A 12,310-nucleotide genomic window follows, 5' to 3' on the forward strand; every position below is an offset into this window, starting at 1 on the left:
TTAAAAATTACGTTTTTAGTAGTAATTTAATAACTAAGGATTTCATTATGAATAAGTAGCGTAGCCCTCTAGATTGTTATTTTGAGGTCTGGGTGGTAACTAATTCATTGATATTATGCCTTCCAGTCTCAGCTCGCTCTCTTGAGTCTTTAAAAAGGGTTTGCCTATATATTTAATCAGCGATAAGAAAAAATGGATTAAACTTAATTTTTAGTTAAATAGAAATACGTGACTGGGTAAAAACATACAACTAAAAAAAACTAAAAATAATCTTTTAATTTTACAAATATATGTTGTTAAAGAGGTCTAAAGGAAATGCAGCGAATTTAAATGGCAAGCAAGAGCTAAAAAGGCAAAATTTTATTATCTTCCAAAAAAAATTCACTTTCTGAGATTTTTTATTTTTAATAACTCGTTACTTGACTAAGGGCTTAATTTCGACAATAAACTTTATATAGTTGTTCTTCATCTTTGGAAAAAATGTTTGTTACTAAAAATAGATAAAATTGCTTATGTGCTATTATTATAACTACTCACTTTTAAATATGATAATAGAAACTATAATATGTTTAAGTATATGCAGTTTAATTAACTTTCTAATTATTTATATATGAAAACTTTACTTTGCATTCCAATTAAATCTTTGTAAGTCTATTTATAATCAAAAGACAAACAGAATTAGTTTTATACTTTGTAAGCTGTATAACTAAATATAATTTAGTTAGATCCTTAGTACAGAAGCTCCTCGACTCTTGCCAAGCTTCAGTAGTATACAAATTTGTTAAAAATCTGAAGTAACAATATAAATTTAACTATAAGATTAAGAAATACATCCTTTTTGTCTACTTTATATGCCCTAGTTATTGTGTACTGTAGTTATTGCAAATAAAGCTGTTTATTTGTATCTGCATTTTATATGTAGATTAAGTGTAGTACTGTATAAATAATTAAAAAAAATTTCTTGAGTGCAACAAACGAATACTCTTAGCAAAGAAAAATAGCTTAAAACTTCACTTTTTAGTTTTCTCGATGAGCAAATAAGGAGTTAGTGACCAATTATATATTTCCAAAAATTTATATCAAACGGATTTATCTTTTGTTCAACAAAATTAGTTTCATAATTTACAAAAATTTAGTATTTCACTTTAAGATTTATTAGTATTATATAATTGTTTTTTAGATTTTAAACGTCCTGAACTAATAATAAAAATTTAGTTGTTCACTTTGAGAGTTACTAGTACAATAAAATTACATAGAGATAATATCTTATAGTTAAAAATTTCGTAAAGCATTCTTTTCCCACAAAGTTTTGTATATTTATCAAAAAAATTTAAATTTAAAATTTATTAGTATAATGAAATTTAGTAATGATAATCTTTTTTTAAAAGTTAAAATGTTAAAAACAAATTTAAATATAACCAAGTTTTATTTTTTATAAAAAAAATTTTTACTTAAATAAAATTTTATGTGAATGTTATAACAATAATATTTATATTAAAGGTTTCTATGGCGATGCCTACAGTAACTTACATTTAATATAAAATAATATAATACCATAAAAAAGTTTACCTTGGATCTTTGTCAAAAAAAACAATGATAAGGGTCACGTTGTCGGTCGATCCCAATTTAATGGAATAATCAACTAGAGTTTGCGCCAAATTGACGTATTGGTTGGATGGATGCGATAAATATTCCCGAATAAAAGAGATTATTTCGTTGGAGTTTATTACATCCCAAAGCCCGTCACAAGCAAGAACAGCAAAATCCTCATCTATAAAATTTATAAAATTTTATTTTTACTTTTAGCACAAGAGAATGTAAATAAGGTATTTTTAATTTATAGGAATAAATACATATATCTTTTTGGGTATATATGTATTATCTTGAGTTAAGTGCAAACTATTTTAGTAGGAGATTCATGGGGTATGAAGCAATAAATAATAAAAGCATTATGTCTAATAATTAGTTTACAAAAGAAATGTTATTACAAACTAAAGAACAACTTTAAAAACAAGGATTAGGCTACATTTAAGTAATGCTGTTTTACTATGTAATAATAGGAATAATATGTTAGATTATACTTCCTTCTAGTGTTATGCTTGACACGTCTGCTTTACTTATAATAAACTTTTTTAACTGGGAGTCGCCTATAGCGCGAGAAACAGAAAGAACTCCGTTAACTCGCCAAGCTCCAAAATGCACGACAATCCCTCCTTCCTTTTCTATCCGCTTTTTCTCGTCCTTAAGTCATTAGAATTATTACAATCATCATATCCTTTATATTTTAAGAAAGATAATATTATGTGCCTCTCTCTCTGGTCGGTGAGGACTGCAGATATCTTCTAGAGGATAGCCATCTCGACAAATAAGAGCCTGAGAATCACCAAGCCATGCGACATAGACTTTTCTTCCTCTCAAAAACATTACAATTCCCGTGCAACCGCTTGTAGTGTTCTTTTACAATAGTAATAGTAATAGTAATAGTAATAATAATAATTACAATAACCACAACAATAATAATAACAAAGTAAAGGAAGGTACGCCACATCTAAAAAAGCAAGTTAGCTCATAGGCGGTGGTTCGGCTACTGCAGAGCAGTTGTATTTTTCAAAAATTTTATTTAAATATTTGCTAGCTACTTTTATTACTACTATTAATAGTAATTTTGCTTTATATAAAGATGCAGAATATATATTATATGTAATTGGCATATATGAAAAGTATTTTCAAATAGAATTTATATTCCCGAGAATATATAATGGTTAATACTATTATAAATTTGACGTGTAAATATACTATATTTTATATTTATGATTTAATAATTAATGTTTTTAAAAAGTTTAAAAACTGAAAATTTACTTATAAAAGTTATTTATGTTATTCAGTTTTGCATACTTTTTTAGTAAAATAATTAATAGCTATTCATAGTCACTTCTTACTACAAATATCTATAGAAAAATTAAACATTAAATTAATTAAGGGCTTCTTGGCATCCTTATAAAATTTTATAAATGGATTCTGTTATTAAAAGTTTTTATTACTCAACCTTATAATAGTGATACATCGTAAAAAGTACTAAAACTTATATTAAGTTTACTAATATACTTGTTTTATTTTTCTATGTACGTTTACATTTTTTCTTATATAAAAAGTTTTTATTGTTTTTATAAATTTGATAAGGGTAATTGTAAAAATAGTTTTTAGTTTAAAAATTAATATTATTAAAGTTAAGATAGAAACAGTCCTCTTTTTCTTTTAATTTATGAATTTTAGTAGTAACAAATTTTATAGTATGCTTCTTTATTTAATTATTGAAATTTATTAATAAAATTTTTTATGTTACTTATCTATTTTAAAGCGCTTAAGGTAAAAATTGAGAATTAATTTTAAATCTTTTTTTATGTTTTATACAAACGTCTCCTGAAGACAAAAATTTTAATAAAATTTATTACAAATCCCTTTTTTTTAAAAGTTTGAATGTGGAAATACTTTGTATACTCTTTTTGTTCACAGTAAGCAAAGCCCTTCTAGTAAACCATTGTTTTTTAGTATATTCTTATTATTTCTAATAAATTTTTGTTAAAATAACAATTATAATAAATAACTTGAATGTAAAAACAATTAAAAATAACATATTGACTTCGATAGCGGAGTTCTCTAGAAACATTTTGTCTGTCTGGGCAAAAGCCTCTACTAAAGCGGAGGCAACGTCGTCTTTAAATAATTTGTGATGAATTAAGTTAAAATGAAGGTGAATTTTCGCAAAATTGGCAGCTTCTACGCCCGCGTGGCCGTCAAAGATAGCAAAGTAAGACTGTTTTTCGTAATTTTCAAGGCCAAATTGCTCATTAAAGTGCGGAATAATCACGTGCTTGTCCTCCATGGTTGTTCTAATGAAAATTGTATATAAAAGTTTAGTAAGGAAAAGGTTTAAATAGTAAGGTAAACGATATTTAAGGCTAATGTAGTAGTATAGCGTTGATGTTATCAATTATATTAAAACTGTTATTGTGTTCAATACATCAAACAGAATATAATATATATAAAAGTAAATATTGACAAATTATAAAATAAAAAAGTCCACCGTTATTCGGGAATTAAGTGCATATAAAAAACAGCTCCGAATATAAATGAATATTCTACAGCTCTATCATTTTCTGATCCGTTGCAGTTTACTGCCGGTTTCACTTTCGATAAATATGAAAACTTTTTTTGAGATCGTTTTTTAAATATTATTACAAATCTGCTACTCCTATTATTAATTATTTATTTTTATCATTAGTGTAAATAGATCTAATTTTAAATTAGTTCTACTGAATTATAGCGAATTTCAAAAACCCTTTATAGTAGGCCTTACCACCCCAACCAATTGTTTTTTTTAGGCTAAATTTTTTAAATTTAAATTTATATAAAAATTTAAAGCTCCATAAATTTAATTATAAAAAATATAAAGTAAAATTTCTTTTCTTAATAAAAGCCATATTATTAAGTTTTGAATGTTTATTGGTCTATGTGGGACACTTGTAATATTTTTATTCAACTCTAAGTTTGGAATTTTTGTTCTTCAAATGCATAATTGTTTGAAACCGTTGATGTAAAAAATAATTTAGTACATGCTTTACTTAAATTTATATGGTACAGAATTTTTTAATTAGTAATAAAAATTGTGCCTTCGTCCTTGATCGCAAGCAAAAAGTACTTCACCAAATTCAGTTGTCCGCTCTTCAGATCTTTCATAAATATAGAAATGGGAAAAATTAATTAAATATTTAAAATAGAATTAGCTATTAAGATTGGTTATCAGTTAAATATACTAAATATTGTGTTAGTTGATTTTAATTTAACGAAGTATACTACTTGTAGCTATTATTACTTATCTTTTAATTTCTATATAGTAGGGTAATATTATTGCGGTGACTGCTCAAATAAAAAAAAATTTCAACAATTTGCACAACGTAAAAGGCCACTTAAAAATTAATAGAGAGGTTGCTTTAACTAAAATGTGACCGAATGTAACAAAACTTAATTAAGCAAAGATCCTTTCTATAAACTAGGAGACTTTTTTAAATTCATACTGCTTCCAATGTTGGGGTTATAATCTTTTTAAAACGTACAATAATATGTGAAGACTTTTACAAAAGAACTTTATAGTTTAGAAGATTTTACTATCTTTCTAACTTTTAAGTTACAATCGCTCTAAGGCGTTTCGCTTGTATGAGAGGGTTTATTATAAATAAACTCTGATATTAATTTATTAAAACTAATTTTAATTTTATTTATAAAGTTCTTAAAATAACTTAATATTTATATATTTACAAAGTCCTTAGCAGAAGAGATATTTATAATCTTTATTAGATAAAATCATATATAAAAACAATACTCTCTTGTCGGTGTAAAAGTTTTGTAATCTTCTATGCAAGAATCGACTTTCTCAAAAATTGCTGAAGCTATTTTTACGGGGTGATACAGCTTTTCATAAGAATCTGGAAAGAAAAAACAAATTTATACAAGCAATAGCGAACGATAGCAGTTAAGACATGTTTTAAAGCTTTTCAGTTACTATATAATAAAATTGAGATGCTTATTTAAGTATAAGTATAATAATGAAGTTCCAGACTTTTTTATAAGGGTAAGCTATATAACAATTACTAAAAATTAAAAAAATAAAATAGTAGGCTTTTAGCAGTTGCACTCATAATTGGTGTAAAGTAGCAAGTACATCGAAGATCGGGATCTTTTTCCTTACAAACAGGAACTTCAAAATTTCCCAAAAGCTCTTTAAAAGTTGTATAAATTTTTCCTGAAAGAAGAGCAACCGAAAAATTAGCTCTTAAGGAAGAAACAGAATCTTCTTCGTTGTTTTCAAAATATTTGTAGTATCTTGAAGTTAAACAAATTATTTATATTTAACTAAAGGAAAAGCCGACGTTAAATAAAATTTAAAAAATTATTTATACGAGTACTATGAATATTATTATTTTTTATCTATTTTATGTTACACATAACAAACTTCTTGTTAATGTATTCCGTTGTGAGTCTGCTTATTTCAGGAAGAATATAGTTTTCATTCAAGACTAAACGAGGTCTTATCGGTAACGATAAAGCCTGATCAAACCAGTTATCACAATCAATGCTACCTAAAGTAAATAAATATGTGCTAAGTTTAAAGCAAATAATTGAAGGTTGTCTTTTCCTTTAAACTAATTAAAAGCTTACCTACAATTCTTGATAGAAGTGCTTTTTGAGTTTTCCTCAAATCTCTTATGCGTTTCCTTGCTAGCATTTATTTACTAATACTTTCTATAGAGTTAATATTTTGGGATGTATGATATTAAAATTACTGCATAGTTACATTACTCACACTCTTACCTGTGCAAGGTACAGTAAGTACACTACTGTACTCTATCTTGGCATGAGCGCAAATGAGGGTAGCAGTCTTGCATTGGCATCATTTTAAATTTACGTAAGTTGGCGAGATAGCCAAAAAATTTATTTTTAAGATATTTGTTAGCTTAATAATTTACTTTTAATAACTTCTTTTTTCTCGAATAAATTTATAAATTCTAAATTATTTTTGGAAATTTTTATGTAGAAATAGCCAGCTAGCTATTATAAACTACACCCAAATAACGTCATTGGCCTTCCTTATCAAATATATTAACTGTTTATTTCATTATTACGTTAAACAAAGCTAGTTTTTTTTTTTTTAATATATAAGGCCTTAATCTATCAATAAGTTAATTTAAGTTTGGTTTAGTATTAGTATGAGTTTTCTGAGTCATCTTGTTACGATCATGTCGTAACCCTCAATTAACTATTATTGCTAACCCAGCACGCACACTTTGTGTTCATGAGGTAAAGTCTTCGGACATGTTTTTCGTCTTCACCCTGGTTACTTTTTGTTTTTCTATCCTAATAGTGTCTAATTTAGAGTCTGTCTAATTAGATAAACTTAAATAAGCTTGAGATTACACTCACTATGTAGTTAGCTGTGATGCACAAACTAAGGAGGCGTCCACCACCATTTTAGAACGCGATTTTTGTAGTATTTATAGTCTATGAATATGATTGCTTAAAAAATAGGCACAAGCAGCAGGGTTAGAGACCAGCGGGCGTTTAGCTATGGAAACTCTTTTTTTAAATGCAATTTTCTTTTACTGCATAGTAGGGGATTTAACACGGCTATAGCTTTTCTGGTTTTAAAACGACTTTAGAAAGATGTGGAGTTCAGCTTAGTCGTTCGTCCACGCACAAGTTTGAGATATCTAACCATCTCACTTCGAGGATTTGACAGTTTACTAGAGCTCTAGGTAAGTATCCTTCCTTTTGTTATAATTACAAAGCTACCTTTCGGCTCGTTAATTATTAACCTCCCCGTTGAACACCATGTCTCAATTACTGGCAACCGTATGCTTTTAAACACCAGACAGGAGGATTTTGAACTATATTATAAGGCTGTGTCGTCTACGTATTGAGCCTAGTTTCTATATTTTCAACAATTGTGGCATGTCGCACATGTAGATCGAAAAAAAGTAAAGGGGGTACTAAGAAACCTTGTGAAACACCAGCCTTTAATTAACTAAAAGCGGGCTTCAACGAACTTACTCTAACGGAAAAGGTTCTATTCGTTAGGTATGAGGTGTACCACCACAGAAAAGTAAAAAGGAAGCTAGATAGTCGTGCCCTATTTTACCGAGGAGCCTTCTCAATATCTAAAAGACCACACGTGTTACTTTGTCTTATCAAAAAGCTTTTGTAGCTTCTCTCGTAAGCTCAATTATCTAGTGAATTGTAGGGTACTTAACTCGCAAACCAAAGTGAACATTAGGCAGGACGCACATACCATTCCCAAATTCTTATAATTTACAAAGGACCCCGCTTCTGCCTCCTTTCCTAGGCAAAAAACAAGCTTATTAGGTGATAGTCTTTAATAAAACAGTTAGAGGGACTAGTTTTAGGAATAAAAAGCACTTAAGCCAGTTTTTACTGTTTGGGGAAATAGGCTGTGGTAAATATTTGATTAATTAATCTTAAAATCATAGTGATAGCACGTGGAATTAAGTTTTTAAGCATTATTGGTATTCGAGGCTTTTCTAATATTAAGGGATTGGATAATAGTTTTAAGTTCCGCACTGGTGGAAGCTTAACCTTGTTACATATGTTAGGTCCTAAAAGGTAAGAAGTAGACATGGTGGACACATGCTTAAAGCTATGCGGATTCTAATATATGTGAGTGGGCTTCCAGGGCGACAGCAAATACCTCTACTATTTCGGAGGACGTGGTAGCTGAGGCTTCCACACCATGAATGTGTGGTGTTATGCCTCTAGCCTCCGTAGATTGGATAATTCTTGTTAATTTACTTAAAGAATTATTATCTGACCCAAAAGACTATATTTTTTGCTAGCTTTTAAGAAAACAAGCTTTTAATTTCTCCTTAACCTCAAAAACTGATCTTTTTGTAAAGCTTTCTGTCGCTTAGAAACAAGAGTTCAGACCTCTTGTTTTTGCCTTCTTTTAATTTGAGATCTAATATGGCCTAGTAGGTTATATTGATGGTTTTTTGTGGGCCTACTATAGTTTACCTTTATAGCTCCTTCCATTGGCACAACAGCTGTGTCTAAATCAAGTTCTTTGCCAATGAAGTGCTGCATGATGACTATGCTTTTGTCTAAATATTCCAGAACTGTGGGTATAACTGGTTACCTTTTTAACCCAAGTTGCCGAGACCGACTAATCTCCCATCTCTATGAGGATGGGATTAGGATCAGGAGAGAGTACAACTAGCATATTGACGAGGACAGGTACTTAAATAATTAGTGTTACTGTGGCGATTTTGGACCAATAACTATTAAATTTTTTTGCCGGCTATTTCGGAAAACCTTATTTCATTGTCACTCCTCCGCCTTCTTTTCCACAAAGGGTTTTTAAATTTTAACTCTCCGGATATTAAAACCCCCTCAATTTTAGGCATAACCTTGTCGAAAGATTTGTAAGTAGCAGTCATACTGACTATTCCAATGTAACAGAGCTCTATATTTACGCAGACACATCTAAAGTTACCTCTATACAATAGAGGGCTGGGTGGGTAATGTTTCTTCCAGTAAAGATAGTCAGGTCTGATCCTCCAGCATCTTTCCAGTCGCATTTGTGAACAGAATAGTTAGGTACCTTAAATCAGTTACCTTCCTTCCGATGTGTACCAGATGTAAAATTTTGTCCAGGTTCATTCTGGCAATAAGTTTCTGAAGTGACTCCATTTAGATAATCTAAAAATTATTTCATTTCTAAATTAACTCCTTAATGACCTTTGCTAGTGATAGCTGATCGCATTGGTTAAGTGTTGCTAAAAACTTATTCCTTAGGTCGTTTAAGGGACTGCATTAGTTGATTCAGGTTATAGTTCTGTTTAGTACGCTGTGCATAGCTTATATTTTCTTTGATGAAAAACTTTAAGGGTTTTGGAAGCTTTAGTTGAAAAATTGTTATGAATTTTTCTCAAAAGTGCATATTTCTGGTAGTTCTGCATCTTCTACAATTTGAAACATGCTTTTCTGGGCAATTAGGGCAGGTAGGCTTTTAATTTTCGCTTTTAGTGCAGGACGCCAACCCTTGAGGGTCATTGCATTTAACGCATTTGTAGCTTGACTTACAGTATGATTCTGTATGTCCAAATAGTTGGCATCTATAGCACTGGCCAGTCCTCCCGCTTCTTTTTAGGGGTTCAACCGACACGGCAATATACTCAATACTTTTCAAATTTTAGCTCTTGCTTCGCATTTAATACGCCTTGACGAGTAGAGGTAGGGGTTGTCTTTCCATTTCAAGGAGCGCATTTAATTACTTCAGACGGGTCGAACCGTTAAAACATAAGAACCGCCTTTACAGTTTCTGTATCCATTTCTGCGAAAATCGCTCGGATATCCACTTTAAACTCATTTTCTATAGGCAGCTTGTACCTGCAGAGTTTCCAATCTCCAAACTTTCCTCGTCTGACGACTACTTTAGTTTATATATCTCTCCCCTAACTTAATTTTTTTTTTAATACACCCATTTACTAAAATTTGTTTCCTCTAGGTTTACAATTCTCGATACTTATTTCAAATCCCTCCTTTAAGCTAAAACCTTAGAGCTTTGTTTACCGATTAATATTATAATCCTTGTTAAGCAATGAGCGCACCACTGTCCAATTTCGTGACCAAAGTGTATTTTATCATTAATCAGTTAGGAACTTAGTTGCTCTATACATGTCTTCAATTATTTGTCTAGCTTGGCGACGCTATTAAATGCAAGACGCCGGACCCTGGAAATAACACCATGTTCAGAATAGCAGAAGTTCTCGCTGCTCCACGCTAACTATAGCTTATATAAATAATTTTACTTGATCTTCGCAAAATTATGTGCTTTTTTTACTTATATGTTAACAAGCAAGAAACAAAGGTTTATAAATATAAAGAAATAACTTTTACTATAATACTAAAATGGAGAGAAACGCCCAAAGAGAGCTAACAGAACGGCCACGGCTAGTGAACAATTTTCTAATAAAAGTGTTTAAAGTGAATTATGAAAATATTACTCTTTTAATAATCCCTTAAAGAAATATAGTTGGTTTCCAAAAAAAAAAATTGTGTTTAAGTTAACAAAACCTTTTGTCTACTGTAGCACTGTTTAAATAATGTTGTATTTGATAAAAATTGTTTTTCATGACACGAATGTTTTTCAAAACGCCCTATCCCCTTTTAAGTACAATATTCTAAAACTGTGGTGTAAAATGACAGTTAATTTTCATAAGTTTGAAGAGCAGTCTGAAACTATAAATGCTTGTTTCAACACACTTGTCAACCCTTTTTATTGATATATAAATCTTAAAGCCTATTTGCCAAGTCGAAGTAAAAGTGCAGGATGAAGCGAGTAAGTAATAAGTAACCATTACGGTAAACAGTATTATGAAGTGCCGCGTTAAAGATGAAAAAATTATTAAAATACATAACACTACGTCTCACTTTTTTCATTGGCATACTTTAATCCTCGTAGCAGTGTAACTGAAAAAATTATGCTGTAAACCACCTCATGTGCTTAATATATTCCAGAACATTTTCAATATAAAAGATTCTCTATATGTGTGCATCTCTATTTATAACAAACTTTAATGTAGAAAAATTATAAAAAATATTTTAAAATATACTAAATGGCCTCATGAAGCTTATTAATATCAGAACTCTTGTTAATTTAATAATTTAGGCGTCCCTGGAGCAGTACACTTATCCGTAAAGACTTCAAGTTTTATTTTTTATTTTAACTACAAAAAATAAATTTTGGAGTAGCTTATTTTTATTTAATGAATACACATATTAAAAAATTCACATATATATAAGGAAGTAAAATAAAGAAATCTTCTACAATCCAAAGTTTTATTTTCTAATATCAACTTTAAAAGTAATATATACAACGAAAAAGAATATTTCTAAAAGTAATTACTAACCAGTTAATGTAAAAAAGAAAAACTTACAACGCTAACAAGCTAGAGAGACTCGAAAAAGTTTGGGTGCTAACATAATTAATCTCATTTTCTTGTAAAAGTCAATATAATTACTAATTTAAAGGTTTTAAAATAAAATTTTATAATAGTAAGCATGAAGGCACATGCTTTACTTTCATGAGTATAAGAAATCGGGGTAATATAATATATAAGGATTTTTTACATCCAAAAAAATACTAAATTTTCGCACTAATAAAAGATAATGTTGATCGAAGTTTATTTAGTTTCTGTTGTAAGAATGTAAAACAATATATAACAATTATTACTTTTAGTTCCAGTTTCGCTATACTCTTCGTAGTGTTATAATAATTATAAGCCTTAAAGCAGATAGGATAGTTCAGCATTTACAAAAACTCTACAAGCTTATTTAGAGTATATTACTAATTTAAAATATAATTTAATAACTTGAACGCATTTTCAGTATCATTTGTCTCAAGTTTAAGAAAAAAACTGAAGGGACCAAAGTTAATGAGATATTATGTCTTAAAGAATAGATCGATGTAAACTGTTATAGAAAACATACTTATTTGTTATAACGTTCATAGACCTCAATAATTTAAATTTTTATCTACCTGAATTTAGCTAAAATAATTGCATAAAAACAGTTTTACCATACTAACTTTGCATAGTAGATATTTAAAAACCATCAATATGTTTATTATAAACGTATATAAAAGTCAAGAAGTGAAGCCCCTCCAATGTAGAAAGCATAATTCTATCCGAGTGGTTGAATGAGAGATCGTTTTATTTTATAATAACGCATCATTTCATAA

The 12,310-nt window shown here is 29.2% G+C and overlaps 1 protein-coding gene across 1 annotated transcript; it reads right to left on the reverse strand.

Annotated features, from left to right (window-relative positions):
* Positions 1-25: 25 nt before the first annotated feature.
* On the reverse strand, positions 26-6,401 carry LOC135121560 (protein phosphatase 1E-like). Its single transcript, XM_064045862.1, has 11 exons — positions 6,370-6,401; positions 6,217-6,300; positions 6,011-6,137; positions 5,720-5,880; positions 5,381-5,483; positions 4,671-4,730; positions 3,641-3,890; positions 2,308-2,454; positions 2,082-2,241; positions 1,570-1,771; positions 26-164 (listed from the first exon to the last, which is right to left on the reverse strand). The coding sequence occupies exons 2-11, from the start codon at positions 6,281-6,283 to the stop codon at positions 77-79; spliced, it is 1,365 nt and encodes a 454-aa protein (XP_063901932.1). The 5' UTR covers positions 6,284-6,300; positions 6,370-6,401; the 3' UTR covers positions 26-76.
* Positions 6,402-12,310: the final 5,909 nt, after the last annotated feature.

Source organism: Zophobas morio, unplaced genomic scaffold, assembly GCF_036711695.1.
Source record: "Zophobas morio isolate AGI-343-1 ecotype UQ-CSIRO unplaced genomic scaffold, CSIRO_AGI_Zmor_V1 ptg000615l, whole genome shotgun sequence".
Classification (NCBI taxonomy): Eukaryota; Metazoa; Arthropoda; class Insecta; order Coleoptera; family Tenebrionidae; genus Zophobas; species Zophobas morio.